Below are 24,090 nucleotides of genomic sequence, written 5' to 3' on the forward strand. Positions count from 1 at the left end.
AGATTGAAGACGCTTTGTCTGAAACCTCGTTTGGTACTTGACGGAGTTTTGGGTATTGCTCAACGTCAGTTTGAAAAGCTGTATTAGTTTTACAGGGATACCAAATTCAGATAACGCGGCATAAAGGAAGCTCCTTTTCGTGCTGTCAAAGCAAGCTTTGAAGTCGACGTAGAGATGGTGTGTGTCGATCTTCTTTTCATGGGTCTTTTCCAAGATTTGGCGCATGGTGTTTTTTTGCCTACAGGATACTTATTCTAACACGGGAAGTTGTGAGCAGCATGAGCTATATGTGAAAAAATCGTTTCTGGCCACTACCAAGTGATCAGAGGACTTTCATTTCTTTCTTTCACTTGCGTGAACTTCTACACATGTCTCCGTGCTCCTCACTTATAATATTTGTACATCTTCAATACAGAAAAGCACTGTGCCTGAATTAAGACCCTATTATTATTGATAGTGTAGACTATGATAAGTTTGTTGAGGAGATTTCAGAGCCAATTAAGAGGAACAGAAAGAGTACGCTGCGACGAGAGCCGGGTCTAAGTAACCGGAACGAACCAGGATTTTTATCCGGCAAAGGATTGTCAACTCGGCACCTTTTCTCGAAATTGACTGAGAAATGTTTTATGTCGCCACAACAACAACAAGTGGAAGTAACAATATAATGCATTTGGATGTTTTGTAAAATAATACGTAAAATAAATCGTTTTATAACGTCATTTTTGGGATTTAAAATTGAACACCTTTTGACAGCTAAGTTTGACTAAGTGATATTAATGACAACTAAAAAAAAATTAACAAAAAGAATTTAAACAAAGCTTCCAGCACCAATTAATCTCCACAAAAATAGCAATAAACCTTTCAAGCTCATCAGCTGTTGCAATTCGCAGAAATATTGTGGCATGACGAACTTTTCCCACTGGGAAATCGCAATATCCTTGCCGCTGGCGCTGTTGTGTATGTAATTTATCGTACAACTTTTCTTAAAACGTCTCATTGCTTCGATTTTACAGATTTTACACGAGTTTGACGTACACACACATCGCCGCGCTGACATAAGCTCGTCCATCCTTGAGATCTGCCGCCGCACAAAGCATTCATCTCTTTGTTCATTCATTGCTGTGCACTCAATCGCTGCACAACACACACGCACACATACACACACATACCAGCAGACATGACCACATCCTCATTCTGACTAACGAAATGCCCACAATTGGTGAAATAGTCGCCGCCGTCGTCTCGGTCGAGTTGGCGCAGTTCAAAGAAATTGAGACATCAACAACTTGTTGTTTGCTGGTGAACGGGTTGCACCGGCTGCAGCAACGGCAACTGGACGAACGATGCGGCATCTGCTTGCAACGATGGATTTCGCTGTTGCGCTTATTGTTTGCACTGTTTGTTTGTTTGCTGTTGTTGTTGTGTTGTTTTCGTCTGCACTTTGTTACAATTGCAGGTCGCTAAAATATATACCACCATTGTTGTTGTTGTGGTTTTTGTTGTAACTGTAATATTTGCTGTTGTCGGTGCCGCCTTATTGCACTTCACTTGTGGCATATGTTTGTTTATGTATGTGTGTGTCTGTGTGTGTGCATAATATGAGCCCATAAGCCTTCGCGATAAGCGTCCGCTGGTACACCGACTTACGATTTGTTCCTACTCATTTAATAATCCGAAAACTTTGATCCACTCAGACCGTTGCCTCAATCGATTCGTTACATTTTGAAGTTGTCCACGTAACTTTGCGTTATTTATTGCCAATCTGGAATATTTTACAAACCAATAAACGTCTAACGACATACCAGTACACCCATTCAACCCATACACACACACACACAGCACACACATAAAGATTTCTACATATACATATGTACATACATATGTTGCTCAGTAATATGGACAACTTATTTTGCGGAAACCGAAACTCGTACTTCGAAATGTTGTTAGTGTCATCCATTGTAGCTTTCTTTCCTTTTGCCTGATTATGCTCGCCGTCATCGTTTGCGCGTTGAATTTATTACTTAAGACAGTTTTGTAATGAACACAGAAATTATAACCAACAAACACCAGCTTGATTACTTACATCGGCTAAGTGATGTGACTCCGATTGATGTGGGTTTATGTATTTGCCGTTATGAAGTGTTCTCAATTGGACGAGCGGTTAGAGCTTCACTAAATAGCCCGCAAAAACAGACCGGATGCGGAGTTTTTTTCGCGTTACGTCTTGAAGTTGGTCTTTGAAGTAAAGTAGAAACTAAAAAAAATTTTTATCTGCTGCTCGATTTCGAACTTCGAATGCAAATATTTCGAATTTGAAACCAAACTTCGAAAAACGGAGAAAAAAGTTTTTTCACTTATGACGCAATATTTAAAAAAAAGTTATTTTGGGGCCAATATCCCGAAAAAAATTCATGCCTCTGCACCAAATAGCAGGACGGGGATGATGAGTGACCTGTAGAGTTTGGCCTTTGTTCGTCGAGAGAGGACTTTACTTCTCAATTGCCTACTAAGTCCGAAGTAGCACCTTTTGGCAAGAGTTTTTCTGCGTTGGATTTTACGACCGACGTTGTTGTTGGTTTTAATACTGGTTCCATGATAGACGAAATTATAAACGACTTCGAAGTTATGACTGTCAACAGTGACTTGGCTCCCACAAGTCGCGAGTGCCAGGACTGTTTGCTTAATGACAGGATACATTTTGTCTTGCCCTCGGTCTCTACCAGATTCATTTGATCGCTTTCTTATCCAGTGTGGACAAAGCAGAACTAACACATATCATCGGCGTAGGCCAGCAGTCGTACACTCTTATAGAAAATTGTATCTTCTCTATTCAGATCTTTAGCTCGAATTATTTTTTTAAGCAGTAGATTGAAGATAGGTAGTCACCTTGTCTGAAACCTCGATCCTGACCGAGGTTTTGGTAATGCTCAACGGCTGTGTAGCCGTATTAGTTTTGCGGAGCATAAAGGCAGCTCCAGCTATGTGTAGATTTTCTTTTCACGGGTCTTCACGGAATTGAAGTATATATAATATAAAATGTACATATATTTGAGAATATTCTTCGAATTTGATGTTGATGCGTCAAATAGTTTCAGTGTTATAAGTATACTTCAATGATTTTTTTATTATGTAGTGTAATCGTCTGCCAAAGCTTTGAACACTGAAACGGTGAAGAACATTTCACCAAAACTGCTTGACCGACACCCGAGCTTCTTCTTAGTTATGTTTGTCATATGCTGTGAACTGTCGCAACAATATATAATCCCATCAATTAGTCCGTCTTCATTTACAGATCGCCTAGTACTCAATTTAAGACAATCAACAGTAAAGATGATACCATCAAACCATTATCATTCTTCATTAGAGACTTTAAAGTATTCACGATCATCTCGAATTTTCTAAGTTAAGAAAAAATAGTCACATCTTGCTCAATTGACTAACAGATCAACGAAACGCTTCACGCACTCTGAAACTCTAACCTAGAAATCATAACTAATTTTTCGTGGAAAATGTTGATAGTATTAAAGCATCGAAAAATAAAGATCCAGCCCACAATTTGGTGTGACCGGGTATGTGCACCTTAATGAAATCGAGAATTCATATTTTCTTTAAAGAAGCAAAAATAAAATTGACGAATCTACAATTGAAAAAAACGCAACGTGATCCTCGGGAATTATTTGCAGTCTCAACAAGTCATCGTTCAGTACACGTACTGTTCTCTCATTCTCTTTTGAAAGCATAGTTGTATAGGTATGTTCATCGATTTTTTGTCACTGAGAGTTGAGCATCAGTGCTGTGGGTTGGCTATCTCAGAGTTGTGTTTTACTGTTCCTTGAATATTCGTGTACCGTTATGTTTAACAGAATTCCACGTACCATAAAGATATAATCTTTGTATGTAAACCTTCGTATGGAAGTCATCAGAATATATGTATACGTGAAGAGCTGCACAAGGATCGATTCTAGGTCCAGACTTGTAGAACATCAGCTACGATACTATACTAAAACTTGAAATGCCTGTTGGACGAAATTGGAGCAGTAATTATAGCAAGAGACACAGAAGAAGCGCGAAGAAAGCTTAATCAGGCCGTGATACGGACGCATGCATGGCTCGACTGATACAATCTGCAGCTCGCTACCGGAAAAACAGAGCTACTACTGCTAACAAATAAGCACATACCCTAGAAATAAGTATGCAAACGACTACGAATATTCTTAAGACACAAAAAGCAGTAAACAACCAAGGCGTAAGACTGGACCCCATACTAACCTTCTAGGTACAAATCCAGCACGCCGCAGGAAAGGCAGTGAAAATCATCTCCAAACTCAGAATACTAATGGCCAACATAGGAGGCTTCAGCCAAGGACAGACAGAGAGAGTGAAAGACAACAATCAGCGCTCTGTTATATGGAGTTGAGATATGGGAAGATGTGCTTAAAAAGGGAAACCGGCGTAAGGTAGTGACAAGAGTGCACTGCACCCCAGTTCGAATAGTGTCAGGCGTTGCAATATTAGTTATAAGCGGTAATGCCTCAAATGACCTTCTGACATACTAAAGGAAAAAAGCTGTGGGAGCTAAAGAAAACATATGAAAATCACAAGAGCGCAATAGAACAAATAAATAAAGATACAATAACAACATGGCAACGAAGATGGGAGAATGAGAGTCGTGGCAGATGGACGGCCAGGCTAATAAAAGATCTAATCTTGTGAATAACCGATTTTTGCACAACCCAGCTGCTATCCGGTCACGGATACTTCAAAAAGTAACTCCCCAGAATGGCAAAAATCGATGAGCCGTCATGACTATACAACGACGCGACGAAAAACGACGCTGAACACACATTCTTTGAATGGGTGCGCTGGCAACGACAATGCACCGCTGTAGAAGACCTGATTGGCCCACTAAACTGGAGGATTAACCAGAAATTCGCAGCAATCTTGCTGCGCAGCAAAAAGTAGGACTTGAACACAGGTCTGTAGATTAAATCTTTCAATGAGAAAAATGGAACACCCCCTGAAGTAATTCAAATGTGGTTCCAGGGTGGGCAACGGTTCCTTAGATGGGGGTTTTAGTGACCTGTAACTGGCACATACAGTTGCTGTGCAAAAAACATATATTTTTTACTAAAATTTTTCGTTTTGAATCACTTCCGCTCCACTCCGCAAACTTAGCAAATTTCCGCCCACATTTTTTAAATCCATTCAACCAAAAAACGACTTTCGAGAAAAACAAAAAAGCAGTTATTTATGATTTTTTCTTCAAAAAGGCTTTCACTTTTATTCTTTTCACTTATATTTAATATGATTTTGTAGTTTTATTCTTTAGTTTAATATTCTTATGTGCACGACTTGTTTTCTCTCTACTTACAAATTAACATAACTATTTAGGTATTTACGATTATTTATAGCTAAATAAGTAGGTGTGTAGATGTACAGATTTTATTTAAATAATTTTTAGTGCTAATAATAAATTATAGTTTGCATTTGTTTTTTGTTTTTGTAATTTTTATAGTTTTTTGTTAATGATTACAGGGACTTATTTGTTAGTTATTTGTTGTGTGTCATTATTTACACACAATGAAATCTTTGATTACTATTCATAATATAATAATAATTACATAATTAATTTTAACAACATTTTGTTGTTATTAGCGTGTTTACATATGTAGATATTTACAGCTATTTAAGCGCTAGACTAACTAACTAATTAACGCTGTAGTTGTGTTGGTATTTACATAAATGTTACAAGTTTAGAGAATAATGTTTGTATTTCCGTTAATCAGTATTTGGATGTGTTTGTTGACTTTAAGATTTGCTATTTTTTATTTATTTTATATTTCCTTTAAACTTTTTTTTAATTTTGTTTTCCTTTTTTATGTGGTTTTAGCTATTGATGCAAATTTAAAGTTTACTCAGCAGAAAATAATATATTTTTATTTTTTGTGATTTTTTTCGTCAAAGCTTTGTTTGCGCATACCTGTTGCTCATGATTTTGATATCTTTATGTGTTGTTAGTTAATGTGTGTTTAGTGTCAACATTTATGGTAGTGTTATTTACAGTTTTAGATTTCTTGCAATAAAATAACTATTTGTTGTTGGCTAATTTACTTTGGAATAGTTGTGATTCATTTTATTGCAGCTGTTTCAAGATTAGAGCCTTTTTTGAAATATTTCAGTTAATTACATACTTGATTTTGAATTTTTTTGTCTTGACTTATTTCAATACAAGATTTGGAACTTGAAAAAAAATATTTTACTGGAAAAAAACATAGAAATAGTAGTAAAAATATAATTAATTTTCGAAAAAAAATTTAGAGATTTTATGTTGGCAATAATTTAATTAGGTTGATAAAAAATTGAATGAGGTTTACAAAAAAATGAAATATAATCAATAAACATAAGGTATAAAATACAAATGCACAACAATCAAAAAAATAATATGTAAAAATAAATAATAAAAAATTTTTCATGAAAAAAAATAAATAAAAAAAAAATATTTAAAAAAAATTATAATAATTTTAATCAAAAAATTAGTTTGTTTTAAATAATGTTTTAAAATAATTTACAATGAAGTTATCAAAACAAAAAAAAAACAAAAATGACGTAAAACAAAATATTAAAAAATTGTCATTAATTAAATATAGTATAAAATTATTTAAAAAACATATTAAAAAATAATCGTTTTTGCACCAAAAAATATAAAAGAAAATAGAAACAAAAAAAATTTCTCAGAAAAAAACAATTTAAAAAAATTATATATAATAAAGTAAAATATTAAAAAATTTCATTAATTAAAAAAAATAAAACTATTTAAAAAACATATTAATAATAATGGTTTATTTAGCAAAAAATATTTAAAAAAAATATATTGAAAAAATAATAATTTTCTGAGCAAAAAAAAATTATTTTAAAAAATTCTTATAAAAAAAACATTATTTTAAAAAATTATAATTTTTTTATTATTTTTTTATAATAATTTTTTTAGAATAATAAATAAATATTTTATTTATAATTTTTTTTAAACAATTTTTTTTGCTGAGAAAATTATTATTATTTTTAATTTAATTTTTGTACTGAGAAATTTTTTATTTTTTTGTATATTTTTTTTTTAATTTTTTTTTAATAAATGTAATAATTTTTATATCTGTGGAACATTTGTATGCCTATAGCAACAATAAACAACGAAAAAATATTTACTTGAAATCAAAGTTAATTACAAAGCTTTTTTAAGTTAAGACAGATTGTTAATTCAAAAAATTCAAAAATTGCCAAAAAATATTTTTCAGTTTTTATATTAAAAAGGAAAAAATCATAATTAATAACCAAAATTTTTTAAAGGAAAATTTGAACATTTCAAATATACATACATATATGTATATGTATGTAACTAAATAAAATTTAAAACTCAAAAAAATTTTACAAATACAATTTCAAACTCAATATAAGCTAAACAAAATTATTGCCAAATAATATTTTTAAATTTTTTAGTTAATATAATTTATTAAAAAAAAAATAAATTTAATTACAAAATTTTTTAAAGAAAAATACGAATATTTTTTAAGTTAAATGGAAAAAATTAAAAAAATATATATTTTCTAAATAGCATTTATTCAAAAATGCATTCTAAATAAAATTTAAAACCAAAAACAAACTGTAAACAACCAAATTATTGCGATTTAATATTAAAAAAAAAATTTTAACTAATTTACAATGAAAAAATCATAATTTTTAAAATCAAAAATAATCTTTAAACCACCAAATTATTGCCAGATAACATTTTTGAAATTTTTTAACCAATTTATAATAAAAAATCATAATTTTTTCAACTAATTTACAATAATAAAAAACAAAAAAAAAATTATTGTTTAGTGAACTGATTTTGTGTGCCCTTTTTGGAAACTTTCGTGTTACTATATCCACTAAATAACTTAATTTTATTAATTCCACTTTACATAATTATGGATTTTTATACAATTCAAAATCTATTCTTTATATATATTTACAGTTACAATGTAAAATGCGCTAACATCACAGCAATTGGGGTAAGTTAAACTACGAATACATAACTATAAATTATAAGCTATCAGCAAACAGTGGGCCATAAAATTTGCAACAACAAAAATTAGCTGCGAAATTTATACAGCAAACGCATATAATTTTAGAAAATTTTCAAAATTTTAGTGCGGCACACTTTTGAACTCTCACTGCGTATTATAGCTTCATACGAAATTTACACGTTGCATTTCACAGAAAGCCCACTGTCTAACTTAACTATTGAAAAGGTTTGAAATGTATTATGTACGAACTGGGTCCAAGCTTTTAGTTGCCAAGTGTATGCACCGAAGAGCGTAATATGTGCTAGCCGCTTAGCTACTTATCCCAAATGCATTAGACTGGGATGAAAGTAGCCGGCCATCGCCCATTGCGCACCCGGTCCACCGCGTCCCAGCGCGGCCATTTTGATCTTCTCGATTTCGGCTTCTTGCAGACGTTTCGCCTTGGCGCGACGATTTTGAAACCAGATTTTCACTTGCGTTTCGGTTAGGCGCAGCGACGAGGAGAATTCAGCGCGCTCGGCTATGCTCAGATATTGCTTTTCGCGGAATTTCTTCTCCAACGAGAGCAGCTGTTGGGTGGTGAAGGGCGTGCGTGGCTTACGATTTGGCTTGTGTTTGCGCAGATTGCACTTGATGCGTGGCGGCTCATTGTTATCTGGTGGAGGAAGAAAAGAGATAAGAGATGGAAATTAGTTTTCACATATTTTTTTGTGGTAAAATATATTTAAGTATGAAAAGTTGTGGCATTGTTTGGTGTGTGAGAAGACAAAAATCATAAAATCTTGTATTTAATTTATAAAAGTTTATATACAACAATGAAATATATTATATTTTTAATCAATAATATACTTATATACAACAACAAAAAATATTTTTATTTTCTAAGAACCCAAATTTATGTATAAATATGAATTGGGTAGTCAAAAAAGTATTTTCGCTTTTTGTCCATAGAAGCCGTTGCAGTCGTATATCTCTAGTGCTACCAATCACATTGTGTCATACCAAGTAATGTTGGAAATTTGGAGATTTCAAGCTTCATTTAGTCAAAATATTTGTTTGCTTATTTATTATTATAAATATAAAAAAGTAAGTTGAAATTTGATTAGAAATACGAAAAGACTTTTTCGACTACCAAATACTTTTCTATACTTTTTCTTACTATTTCATACCATTTTATTGCTGTAAATTGATTTTTCAAAATCTGCTTGGTTCATTGACCATCCAAAAGGTCGCTCCAAACTCTAGACCCACCTCGATTTCAAGCAATTAGCGCAAAAAAACCAAAAACTTATGCAAATTGTCACAACACTTTGCATAAATTTGCCGCAGCTGCATGAAGAAACAACAACAACAACAAAATAGTATACACAAATACATTTTTTTTAGTTTAAGTCGCACACAGCAACTAAAACTGTCAACTTCACTTATTGTATTTATATTATTTGCAACAAAAAAGCGCCCGGGAAAGAAAAAAAGCACAAAATTGTAAATTGCTTAACAAATGAGCGCTGTCAACACTCAACATGCGCATACAAGTACAAACTATTCGAAACAATACTAAAAATAAGCAATCAATTACAATGGCAGCGGCAGCGGCAGTCAACAGCCGGCGGTACAGCGACGACAAACTGGCAAAAGCGGCGCAACTTGGCGACCGAACCGAGCGCACTACCAACTAACCGACAGACAGACAGACGTACAGACGGACAATTGTCAATTAAACACGAATAAATACTTTCGCTAATTAAAAATAAATTCAATTAAAACGATACGTGAACATGTTGAATTACTTTTGGAATTGCTAGTATTTCGCTATTGCTGTTGTTGTTACTATGCTTTGTTTTTGTTGCTAGTATTGTGCGCTACTTTGTGGCGAAATTACAGTTTTCTTGCTGCTTTCATTACTGGCACGAGCGCGGCACATAAATATGCAAGTACACACACATATGCTCACAAACATATACATACATATGTTTGCATGTATATATGTTTGTATGTGTGGCATACAGTCAGCAAATAATAGCAGCAAAAGCGATATTTGCATATAATTGAAAATCAATTAGGCGATCGCTCGTTGACGGCAATGCGGCGTTGACAAAAGGTGCGCTGTCAGCGTTAGTTGTAAATATAATGAAAGCAAACAACAACAAAAACAAATTTTCGCTGCAAAAAAAAACTACAACAACAGTACAAATAATTGACAGCAACAATGAAATGGAATTATGCGCATTTAAGGCACATTTGAATTAACTTCATTGTTTGGACAACAGGGCGTATGAGTAACCTGCTTCGAAGGCGGCAAATACACTGAAGACTGCAGCTAAGCACAAAATAAATAAATCAATGCAATGTGGCAAGTGAATTTACGACGCATGTTGTTGCTTGCCACAGTTTTTTTCTGCTTGCCACAATAACAACATTTGCTTGCAACAACTACAACACTTGCTTGCAACAATTTTTGTGTGTTGTTTTGCTTGATTTTTTGCCGCATTTTTTGCACACCCTTTTTTTGGCGGCGCTCTTTCGCCACACCAAGCGCACTTAGTCGCTATTTAAGTGGCCAATAAATTTGCTGTCCAAATCATTTGTCACACGATGGGCTGAGTGACGTACACGAATACCGAATACAACAAGGCAAAGCGCAAACAAAGGCAGCGCGTAGACATTTGGGTAGCGTATGAGGAAAGCGGAACAAAGTTGCGCTTCAAGAAGTAAAGAAAAAAACCAAAAACAAAAAATAAAAAAAAAAAAAAAAAATTTAAAAAAAATTAAAAAAAAAATAAATAACAGAAGAAAACATATATATCGAAAGTATAAAAACAACAACAAAAATTTAAGCCCGTGAAATTTTAATTTGCACATTTTTTCTTTGCAAAAAAGACAACAAAAAGGCGCATTAACGCCGCAATCTGCTGTTTCTACTTCTGCTTGCTTTGCCATTGTGTGACATTGATTTCACAGCAACAATGTGTGGCATGCCCATATTGGCGTGGCATCTTAATGCTAATGAAAACGTAATGCCAACAAGCAAGTAAATGCAACGCCAAATGATAGCCCGCCACTTGGTGGAAAGGTCGCAGATGCTGCTACACGCCGGCTGGCTGACGGGCTGCCAGCGGGCAATTTCCATGCAAAACCACAGAGATGCGTCTGGAATGCGCTGCGGCATGCAGCAAATGGGGTCGCACGTAAATGATGAACAATTTAACATAAAAGTGGTGCTTGTGGCAGCGATCTTCGCGAAGATGCCAAGCGGTTGGCGAGCACAAATGCGCATATTGCGCCCCAGTCAGTTTGTGGCATAAATTTATGGCTAAATTAAAGTACGAAAGTATGTATGTAAGTATATGATGCTGGAGTGATGTGAAGACTCCGTACTACAACCAAGGGTGACCGAAAATTGTTGAAATCAATCCAATAAATCAAATTTTCGAAATTAAATAGTTTTTAGTGTGTTTATGTGATTATCTTAGTATTTTTTTTTTTTTAAATAATAATATCACTGTTATATAATGTCCCAAAACTCTCAAGCACTTGAGCGTCAGTAGCGGATTTTTGCAAATATACTTGGCTTATATACATATGTACATACATACACACGCGTCGCTCATATACACTCCCCCCAAAATTCAAATATTTTTATTCCAATAACAAAAACCACAAAACCGCAAGAACAATGCCGCACTCAATAAATCAAGTGGAAAGTGAACTGAAAATGAGGAGGAACATTTTAATTTTATGCACAATTTCGTTGCTTGAATGCGTGGCGTAGCGGTAATTGTTTATTGTTGTTGCTTCAACGTAGTTTCCTTTGTATTTTTGGAGTGCGCGTATTTCGAGTTTATATTCTGGTATATGACAAAAAAATTTGGCATTTAAAAACTACAAATTTAAAGTCTTTTTAGTGTACATACATACAAACAAATATGTCTGCGCGTGTTAAAATGCTTGAAATGCCACTTAATTCCTATAAAAAATATTTAAAATCTTTTTGTTTTCGGAATTTATTTTATTAACCAAACAATTTTTTCCAGTGTATTTTTATGATTTTTTTTCAATTTTTGTTTTTAATTTTTGTTGCATTTTTAATTGCATAACTTTCGAAATGCCTTAAACATTGTTTTTTGGCATTTTTTCAGCTCAGCATTCTGCATTTTCCGCTGTCATTGTTGCGTCTTTTTGTTATGTTTTAATTAAACGTTGAATTTGTAAATTGGAATGCAAACGAGCGTGTAGCGTGAGCAAAGTGCTGTGCGGTAGAGCGCGACTATATTAAACAAAATGACATAAACAATAAAGCACATGGGGAAATACAAAAAAAGTAAAATAAAAAAAAAAAAAAATTAAAAAAAAAAAAATCGGAAAAAAATTTGGAAAGTAATTGTTCCAGAATATGATCAAAAAATATAAATTGATATAAAATGAAAGTAAAATAAAAAAATCCAATTAAATTAAATATTATAAAAAAACGAAATAAAATAAAATAAAATTAAATTAGATATAAAAAAACAAAAATTTGTAAATAAAAATTGCTAAAAATTTCAATATAAAATTTTGGGAGTAAATGTTCTAGAATATGGTTAAAAAATATTCTTAATTGAAACAAAATAAAACTAAAAAAAAAAAAGAAAATAAAAAACCGTAAAAAATAAAATAAAATAAAATTTAAATAAAAAGTAAAATAAAATATGTTTAAAAACGTAAAACAAAATTAAATAAAACAAAAAAATAAAATGAAATTAGAAAATTAAATATAAAAAAATAAAACAAAAAATTGCCAAAATTATATATTTGAATAATTTTGAAAGTTTTTCATGAACAAAATTAATAAATAAATTATAAATAAAAAATAACAAAATTCAAAAAATGCTAATATAAAATTTTAAATAATTGTTTCAAAATTTATATTTTAAAATGATATAAAAAAATAAAAATATCGAAATAAAAACTAAAAATGTTTAAAAATGTATATATTTTTAAAATGAATTAAATTAATGTGAAAAAATAGAACTTTTGAAATCGATAAAAAAAAAGTTTTTTTGCAATAAAAATGTTTAAATAAAAGCAATAAGAAATTATTAAAAATAACGGTAAATTTATTTTTTCTTTTTTTTAAAATCGAATATTGCAGTTGGAAAAATATTTACTTTTTTTTATTGCACAAAAAAAAAAAAATAATATTTGCTTCAAATAAATTTAAAAAATATAATCATAATTTTTTCAAAATAGTTAAAAAAAAATATACGTTGTTTTTACCTTTGTGGAATGTTGATGTCATATGAATTTAGATAATATTAAAAATATATACCAAAACTAGATTTTGTTCTTAGAAAAATGTTAAGAAATATATTAATAAACAATTTACTATTATTTTAAAAAATCAATAAATATTTAAATTTTTAATTAAAGAAAATAAAAAATTATAAACTTTTTTCATAAAATTTAGATAATAGTATAACAAAGATAATATTTTATAAAAATATAATTATGTGTGAAAAAAAAATTTAGATGATAGTTTTTTACAAAAAAAAACAATGACAAAAAAAAAAAAATAGTTTATAATATTTTATTTTCCTTAAATTAAATTTTTTTAAAAAATTTAATTTTTTTTTCAAAGCTCTCATAAAGACCAACTCTTCCAACAAATCCATCAAACTACTTAAATACCACGCAGGCGCACAAAATAAAATGTTCATGTATTTCCAAGCATTTAAATGCACTTGTTTAGCTACATACACACGCATACATATTCGTATATATAGTATATATGTATGTATGTATTTAGGCATGTAAATTGTCTTTGATTATAAGAGAGGGAAAAATATGCATAAATAATTCACAATTTATCGCTGCTTGCGGGCTCCAATTGCACATATGCCTGCATGTATGTTTGTCTGAAGAAGTGGCTATATGTGTGTGTGTTTGTTTGTCATTGCAGCGCACAAAAATATTTATTCTTGGAAGCAGCGATGCGATGTCAAACGAGTGCATGTACCATTTCGATATTTCAACTTTAACTTGCTGCGGTTTGCCACTTAATTGTCTGATGCTACATGTGTTCTCCTACGTTGCAATGAATGCCAACACAAGCAGCAATTTAATTGTCAATTAATTAAGCCACACCAGCCATTAAATCGAAATCTTAACTTTTAGTTGTCACAAGTCCCTAAAGGGGAGTGCAACTCCACACCTACATATGTATGTACATATACACTTATGTGTATTTATATGAAGATAAATGGTGCGTGTGTGTGTGGAATTGTGCCATGTGTGTTTATGTGTGGGTAAGTGTGCATACACTTGTTTATTGTTAACCCAGCAATGCGAAAATTTAAAGATTTTTAAATGGAGTTGAGTTGGGGTGTATTCAGTTGCGAAGAGAAAATGTGTTTTTTGTACATTTTTTTTTCTTGGAAAAGCATTTTCTTTAAAAAATAAATAAAAATATGCATTTTTAGAAAATTAAATGGAGTTCAATAATCGTTGATTAATTTTGAGAAATTTTGTAATATATTGATTCCGTAGCCGATCTCCAAGAGCACCTTCGAAAAGAGTTAGCTGGTGATCAGGAAGACTTTTGCTGCATGAAATCAACTCGAAACCGAAATTCAAGTGAATCTCTTAGGTGACTGCAGAAACGCTTTTTTCGAAGGACCAAATTGAAGTTATATACCACCGATCTGGCGCATAAAATATTGGGTAGTCGAAAAAGTCTTTTCGTATATAAATATAAAAAAAAAAATTAGTTAAAATTTGATTAGAAATACGAAAAGACTTTTTCGACTATCGGTCAAATATTTCTCCAGCATGGCATTGAAATTTAAGCAATAAAAAAAATTTTAAATAATAAACTTTTGAAAAAAATCCTTTCCATAGACATCGCATGCTTCCAAAGTTTTCGCTTACTGGGTTACCCACTGAATGGTGAAGTATTTGTGGGGAAAAGATGCGCCAGCGACCTGCTGGCTGCCTTCAGGAATGTCATTGCTTGCTGTTCATATTCTGTTGTTGCTGTTGTTGTTGTTGCTATTATTATTATTGTTACTATTGTAGTTGATTGTTTTAGTTGTTGTCGTCGCCTTTGTCACACGGCTGTCACGTCATGTTATCGTCATAACGTAATCAAATGAATGTCATCAAAGCTGTGAGCGTGAGCGCGGCGAGCAAGTAGAGGTGGGGAGAGGTAGGTGTGTGTAGTGAGAATGTTGCCACGAAGCAATGAGGTGACCGCAGGTAACGCTCACCAGCACCAGCAGGAGCAGCAGTTAAAGCGCAGTCAGTTGCCGCGTTGCATTTCCAGAGGCATTTGTTGTTGTTGTGGCCACGTTAACGACACATTGTTGTTGTTTTGTTGGGTTGATTGTGTGCGCAACGCTTGTCAATTCTTGGAAATTGAAATCAACGCAGCGACAGCAGCTTCCACATTCAAATTGCTGGGCTCATTTGTGTACATTTCAATTCGATCACACACACACATACATGCATATACTATACATACATATACTTATATCAGATCGATATACATGCATATACATATTTACATTGAAACAAAACGAAACGTGGCTTAATTGTTGCCTCATTTGCTTGTTGTTGTATTTTATAGTCTACATTGTTGTTGTTGTGGCACAGAGACAAACAGCTAACTACATACATGACAATAACAACAAGCACAATAAAAACGCTGATAATAATAATAAACTTAACTGCCAAGTAGAGGACGACAAAAAACAAAGACTAAAATAAAAACAACAACAACAACAACAATCGAAAAGTGGCGCACGAGACCCGCAGCATTGCTGCAAGGTGCTCGAGAGCTATATGAGCTGCACATATAACTATTTATATACATATGTAAATGTGTATATGCGTCTGGTGGGAATCACGTGTGCGCAGGCACTGATGCTGCTGGGCATGCGCGTCGCAGCCTCGCAGGTGTGTCGCCGCGCCAAGTCGCTCTAAGCGCTAAACAGCCAGACTTGACGGCGAGCGCTGTTGAGCTCATGGCTTGGAAGCAAGAATTAATTGAAAAACCTTGCTACATACATACATACATGTACCTATGTATGTGTGATCGCAGCAACAGCGCGTCCCAGCAGCATTATGGGGCCATTAAGTAATTAGTGTGACATGTCAAAGTTACGTTTGCAGCGTCGTTGTGTTCTCGCTTTAATATGAATTTAATTAAAACAAAAACAGCACAGCGGACAGGTTGTGTGTGTCGTTTAATATTTATGTATGCACACACGCACACACACATATACAAGCGATCGCTACAACCGTCGCAACGAGCCGCATTTGTTTATTGAGACAGTATTTGGTGTAGTCGAAGAGTTAAAGAGCCGAGACATTTAAAGCCACGAAACAATGGAGGCAGCCAACGGATGAAGAGACCAAAGTCACACACACACACCGCTGAATAACAACAACAATTCACAAAACAAGCTAAACATAAGCAAAATGCTTTAAGAAATTCTGTAACAGGTTTCCCGTTCACAGCTTCGAGCGATTTTATTGAGACAAATAAAAATGATGGAATAAAAAACGAAAACAAAAGCAACAAACTGCCTACAAACAATTCGGAAATGATTATGGCTGATAGTTAGTGGCTCATTTACGGGCTCAACAGCAGTTGAGTTGAAGGAAAACGATATATTTATAAGCGACTGTGGTTTGGTGTAGCGGTAAAAAACATTTGGTCAACGAAAAGTGAACTGGTACCGTTGGGAGCGGAATAAGATGCTGTTAGAGTTGGCAGAATATGGAAACAATATGAAAAAAATTAAAGTAGTAAATGGTATTAAAGTAGCAAAAATTAACTTTTCATAAAAATTTTTGGACTAGTTGCGTACTGGTTGTTTATGAACTACTTTCGAATTAATTAAAGTCTATATAAGATGTCATTCACCATTAAAGGTACATTTTGTGTTTGTTTTTAAAGAACTATTTTCGGACTAGTTTCAAGCTGGTTTTTAATGAACTACTTTCGAACTAGTTTCCGAACTAGTTAGTATGTATATTGGCTGTTACTCACCATTAAAGGCATTACATTTTTTATTAGCACGTTTTCCAAACAATATTTTCGGACTAGTTACGAACTAGTTTTTGTATTATTATTAACTAGTACCAAACTCTACTCTTTTGAACAAAAGATATTTATAATTTCAGTGCCACTAATTCTGAATGTGTATTTTTTAAGACCAGTTTCGGTATAGTTACTTGTAAGTTGGTTGGTAGTAAAACTATGTTGAAGAAAGTATAACTGTAAACAAGTTTCAATTTGCAATTTTCTGAACAAAAATATTTTTGATTTTTGCACTTTTATTCATTAATTTTGTGGTTTTTAGGATCAGTTTAAGACTGGTTACTTGTAAGTTGGTTGTAACCCTGTATTGAAGAAAGTCTAACTGTAAACTATTTTCAAACTGCAATCTTTTGAAGAAAAATATTTTTGATTTGTGCACTTTTATTCACTTATTTTGAATGTGTACTTTTAGGACTAGTTTCAGACTAGTTACTTATAAGTTTATAGTAAAACTTTTAAACAAATATATTTCTGATTTTAGCACTTTTATTCACTAATTTTGAATTTGTATTTTTTAGAACCAGTTTCAGGCTAGTTACTTGTATGTTAGTAATAAAATTATGTGGAGGATGTTTTACAGTTATGTCATCCTCCAACTGTCGTAAAAACTACTTTTTTATAGAATTATTTGTTTTTCTCCCTTATAACTTACTGCTGGGTATTCATTTTGCTGCTCACAAATCTACCTTTATGTATAACTGAATATCATCTCCCCCAAAAAAGTAAACAAATAAATAAAATACAATTTAGAGTGTGCCACGACAGCAACAATAACAACAACGTAGCGTATAACTAGATAAAGCCTGAACAAACATTTTAAAAAATAGAAGCTACACTAAAGATCATTACAAGAACAAACACAAACAAAAGCGAGTGCACATAATTTACGAAAAGCAGAAGTAAACAAAACCAGAAAAGTAAAAAAAAAGCAAAAATCAAGCGCTAATAAGATCGACAATGGGTAAAATAATATTTATGAAACTGGGCGATTACTTGAAAATTAAAATTTTCGAAAAGGGTTTTTAGCCAGAAAATGTCATTTACGAGCATTGACAACATAAATATGAATGAATTAAATACCAACATGCAGTGGGGCAGGTAAAAAGGTTGTAGAAAAGGGTGAACAGAGATATTTTAGGTTTTAGGGCTTCTCTATGGGCTGGTTCCCATTGTTTTGCATATTGAACAGTTAAGTTTGATTGTACGCGCTTAATTTGGTGGCTTTGTAGTGTGGTGATTTATAGTAATGTGTGGGAATATTGCCGTTGTTTGGAAAAAAAATTCAAGAAGAAAAAAATTCAAAAAAAAACAAAATGAAAAAAAAGGAAAAAAATAAAAAAAAAAAAAATTGAATGAAAAAAAAAAAAAAAAAAAAAAAAAAAAAAAAAAAAAAAAAAAAAAAAAAAAAAAAAAAAAAAAAAAATATAAAACAAGGAAAGCGAGACAACCAAAATATTTTTGGTCATAACTTTTTCGGCTCATAAATTAAGTGCTCAATTTGTAGGCTTACAAATTATATATGCATAAATAGGCGTTGATTTTTTCATGCTTTATAAACTATGAGCTCATATTATATTTCAGGCGGGCATATTATTGTATGTTATTTACGAAGTGGCTTATAAATATTCGCTTATTAATAAAAATTTATTAATTTTGTTCATAAATTTAGGCAAAATGCTAAATTTGTAAGAAGAGTTGGGAGTTAAGGCGTGTCATTAAATGTAGAAACAAGACACACATACAATTTAATGACTATGTTATTTATTAATGAAAATAATAAATAAAAAAATAAAAAGTAAAATATTAATAAAATAATAAATAAAAATTAAAAAAAAAATTTAAGAAATGTATATACATATGTACATATATATATATATATATATATATATATATATACATATATATATAAAGATGTATAAGTTAAAGTTTTTAAATTTAGTAAAAATTTTGCAGAATAAATATACGGAATTAAAATTTGTATGCAATTTTAAAATATTTCTCTGCAAACATTTTTTCACCGTGAAACCGCTTAAATTATTTTCTTACAAAAAAATAAAAATAAAATTCAATTTCTTTTTCACTAAAATATTTTTAAGTCTCTAAAATATTTTTTTTATTATTATGGCGGTTAAAAATATTCAAAAATATTTTTTTTTACTATTAAGGCGATCCAAAATAATCGACAAATACATACATATCGTCACATAAAATGCAAAATAACGTAACATCACTTTTTATAAGTTTACAAGTGAAGCTAAAACGCTATAATAGAAATCACTCATATTGAAACAAAATGTGTGTTTTGGTTATAAAATGGTTATGTATTGCTTATATATTGGTTATGGATTGGTTATGTATTGGTTACATATTGGTTATATTGGACAGCGGAAGCGTTAAAGTTTATGAAACATACATACGTGAATCGTTATCAATAAAAAACCCAATTTCGAATTTTTCGAACATACGTTGTTTTTGCATTTGAAGTGACAATATGTTTTTCTTTAACATTATTAAGTTATTTAATCAACTTCTGTTAGTAGAAAAATTTAACAGACTCGAATTCAGGCAAAAATTTCAATAAAAATGTTTAAATTGCGACGGAAAACTGTTAAAAAGTGTTACGAACGTTTTTATATGTATATGCATAAAAGCATTTAGATGCCTGTGCGTATTATTTTTATATACATATGTACATATGTATCTCAACTCATAAGTCAAGATTCCCCCACCATACCTTTCACATGTGCGTCCGTAAGTCCATTCGCTTATCGGCAATGAAAATATTTTGACATGTTAATGAAAGGTGAAGCAAAAAATGGCAAACGCCCTTTTTATGGGCACAGTTATGTATCACACACACATACACATATGCATAGCGCCACATATCAAAACGAACAAATCAATTGTTTATGAGGCGGACAGCGCTACACACCACACACACACATGCATTAATTATACATAACCATATACCGCACACAGTGTGTGTGTGTGTGTGGGCATAATTGTTGGTACGGGCCAACAATATCTTTTGAAGATTTACACCCACCTTTGGCGTATCCATAAAAAAAAAAAAAAAAAAAAACATATCAAAACGAACAAATCATATGGGGCGGACAGCGCTACACACTGCACACACGTTTGTGTGTGTGTGATGGTCAATTTTATGGTCAAGTGTGTGCGCCATAAGAAAGCCAACGAAATGGAGCAAAATTCCAACAAAAAAAAATGAGGAAATCATTAAAAATGAAGAGAGAAAAACGCAAAAATAAAAGCAAAACAAAAACAAAGTGGGCACTAAAGCTGCAAAGTAAATGAATTAAACCACCAAGTGAGACAGAGTAAGAACTCAAGTGCGCCAAATGGCTGTGGCAAGGCAGTCGTGGAGCTGTTTGGTGTTTGTGGAACATTAATTAGCCAATGTAATGACGTAAAAGCAATAAAATACCAACACGCAGGCATTTATGCCACAACAGCAACAGCAACAACAACAACAACAGCGACAACTATATAGCGCAAATATGCAACTGCAACGGCGACACACGCACAGATGTATACTGTAAGTATGTGGCAAGAATCGCAAGGATTAGCTGGCATGTGTGTGCTTGCGACAACAACAATAATAACAAATAATTATAGCAAAATGTCAACAATTGCGGGTCCTGCACGCGAGCAACTGCAACAACAACAACAATAAATGTCACAACAACAAACCCAACAACAACAACAACAATTACAGTAAAGTGGCCTGCAACTGGGGAGGCGAGCAGCTGGCTGCCAGGCAATTGCTAAGCAATTTGTTGTTGTTTTTGTTGCTGTTGCTATTATTGCCGCCGCTGTGCATGTGCATGCAACAGCAATGAAGTGCATTTTTAATCGCCAATGGCTAAGCGAAAAGTCAACACAAACGACCAAACAAGATATCGTGTTCACGCGCATTCAGCGGCAATCAGTGGCGAGCGGCAATGGCTGCGCGGTGGCCGACAAACTGGCGCATCGCAGCCTACGCAGTCGCGCGTCGACTCAGTGCGAGGCATATACAACACAAACACACACACACACATAGCTGCAACTTTATACCCGCATACGGCATGTTGCACGTAAAAATGCCGACACGCCGAGCGCGCGTATGGCGACTGTGGCGGCGGCCGCCGGTAGCGGGGTCGTCAACGCGCATAGAAAGGCATGAGTGGCGCGGCGTGTCGCAGAAATAGTTGCGCCTTCGCAATTTTAAGCATTTCTGCATGCCACAACAACAGCCACCAGGCAGCCAGACGCCCAGCCGGTTGCCCAAGCAAGTTGGCGAAGCACCAGGCAGCAAGGCAGCAGGGCGGCGAGGCAGCGCGGCAGTCAGACATTCAGGGAAGTCCAAAAACGGCTCGAAATTAATACGTTTGCGTGTTCGGCGTGGTTGTGCTGGGAACGAGTGCGTGCAGGCAATTTAAGCGCTTGCTGGCTTTGGCCGGCTGACTGGCTGCTGCACGGTAGCAAGCAGCCAGTTGCATCATTGCAACCAGCATCTGTTGCCGTAGGCCGTTTGCCAGCGCAGCTCACACGTTCTCAACTGCCTCATACATACATACTCACATATGTATATTTGTTGTTGCGTGGCATTTGTTGTTGCGAGGCTTATGTGCCCACAGCGCGTTAAATGGTATCAGCGTATCGGCGATCACAACAAATGCATTCATGTATTTTTATCTCTTAGCCGGCGATTATGACATGTTGAAGTTAAATATGCTAATTTCATTACAACTGCGCTGATTGTTGCTCGTTTGCATGCTGCTGCTGATGCTGCCTCTTTCTTCTGCGTTTCTGCGCTGCTCATGGCATCGCTGCCATGCATTAACACTTTAATGTCGTTTTGTGACAGTTATTAACGCCTCCAGTGTGCATGTTCATACACACGCGCATGTGTGTATATGTGTGCGTGCATGTGCACCCATATATGCCACAACTGCTGTGGCAAGTTTAGTTAAGCGGCCGTTGGCGCATGCAGTGCAGCTTGCAAAAGGAGCGAATGCCAGTTGACGCAAAGCAACTTGAAAGAGAAAATTAACAGGATTTTTTCGAAAGTTTTTTTATTTTTTCTAAGTAGATATACATTTTTTAATAACATTTTTTTAGTTGATTTTTTTTAAATATTTTTTATACCTTATATTTGAGAAAGGAATTTCATTTCTCTTTCTAATTCGAAAATTTATCGCACACGCATGCAAAAAGGGGTTCGGCAAGGCTGCTTGCTGCCATAAAACTTGATTGATTGGTGTGTCTGTCGACTGGTGGTAGCAAAGCGCGTAATTGATGACAGTTTATGAAGATATGCAAAATTTGAATATGAACCTTAGAACCTGTTTGCTTGATAGCTGTGTGTATGCATGTATGCAAATTTTTTAGTTTCATTAAAATGAGTTTATATATTGGATAGTCGAAAAAGTATTTTCGTATTTTTTTAGTTAAATGAAGCTTAAAATATCAGCTTGCCAACACTATATTGTATGACACAATGTGATTGTTAGCACTGCAGATATACGATTGCAACGACGTATATTGACAAAATACGAAAAGACTTTTTCGACTACCAATAATAATAGGTAATATGATGGTTTATTTAAAAAAGTTTAAATAATATACATATTTATATATTTTAAAAATATGTAAAAAAATTTATCAATTTCGAAAATCGATTTCTTAGATTAGGGACAAAATGTTTTGCGTTTTTTCTTTTTTATATACTACTCTGGCCAAAAAATAGTAAGACTTTTTATTGAAATTTCGCGCGAAAATCCATTCGTTGAAAAATTTGTTTTCTAGGTTGGTGATATCTGCGCCAAGTGACTCATCAAAATAATCATTAATGTTTAGTATACGCTTGACTTTCTGAAGTACATAAAGTGCATTCGGCGATTTTTACTAAGAGTGAAATAATTCAACAAAGAAAATCCTTTCAATTTTGTGTGCGAAATAAAATTTCTGGTGCCGAAACGTTCAGAATGTCTTTCGTGATCAAGTGTTTTTGATTGGTGCAAATTATTCAAAGAGGATGGAGAATACGTTGACGACGAACCACGTTCAGGACGGCCGTCAACATCAACTGATGATCAAGATTAATAAAATAAAGGAATTGGTGCTTAAGAATCGACAATTAACAGTCAGAGATCTTTCTGGCATCGTTGGAATTACGGGAGGATCACTGAAGACCTTCTTGAAAGTTCATTTGGGCCTAAGAAATGAGAAAGTGCGATTGGTTCCAAAAGCACATATTTTTAGAGAAAAACATCACCGCCTCAACGTCTGTGAAACAATGCTTCCGACTACCAGGATGTCATGAAATGTACTATATAGGCGATGTGTCTTGGATCTATGCCTACGACGCGGGAACAGACGATCAATCATCCGAATATCGTGGCTAAGGTGAGCTGAAACCGGAAAAGTCTCCTCAATGCGGGTCGAAAATCAAGATTATGTCGTCAGTTTTCTTCGATTATCGAGGTGTGGTGCACTCCGAATTCCTTCTCATCGGCCAAAATGTCAACCAGAAATACTATTTGAGTGTTATGAGTGGTTTGCGCGAAGATATTCGTAAAAATAAGCCGGAATTATGGGCCGATAACTCTTACAAAGCAATTTGAACCAGTATTTATTGTGACGGCCTAAGAAAGGCGATTTTACACAGTAAATTATTGAAGAAAAAATTATTTATTTTTCGAGTTACTTGGATAACACATAAAGAGAAAATTTTGACTAGAAGATATTGTCGGTGCAATGAGCGACGATCCAAAAAAAATCGAACAAAAGTTGACAAAAATGGTGGCGTTTAAAGATGAGGTTAGGTTAGGTTAGATGGCTGATCAAACATCACACGTAGACTAATAATGTAGTCCTTTGTGATGAGGTTAATTTTATATAAAATTTTGTTCGTTTTTGGCCTGCCAAGTTTGATCTTTAATT

The 24,090-nt window shown here is 33.4% G+C and overlaps 1 protein-coding gene across 1 annotated transcript in view; it reads right to left on the bottom strand.

The window, feature by feature from the left end:
- Positions 1 to 7,774: 7,774 nt before the first annotated feature.
- Positions 7,775 to 24,090, bottom strand: part of LOC126751594 (muscle segmentation homeobox) — a 36,292-nt gene continuing 19,976 nt past the window's right edge. The window contains exon 2 of the mRNA XM_050461976.1: positions 7,775 to 8,715. Within this exon, the coding sequence (XP_050317933.1) occupies positions 8,378 to 8,715 (338 nt within the window). The 3' untranslated portion in view covers positions 7,775 to 8,377. The remainder of the gene's footprint in view (positions 8,716 to 24,090) is intronic.

Source organism: Bactrocera neohumeralis, chromosome 2 (assembly GCF_024586455.1).
Source record: "Bactrocera neohumeralis isolate Rockhampton chromosome 2, APGP_CSIRO_Bneo_wtdbg2-racon-allhic-juicebox.fasta_v2, whole genome shotgun sequence".
NCBI classification, from domain to species: domain Eukaryota; kingdom Metazoa; phylum Arthropoda; class Insecta; order Diptera; family Tephritidae; genus Bactrocera; species Bactrocera neohumeralis.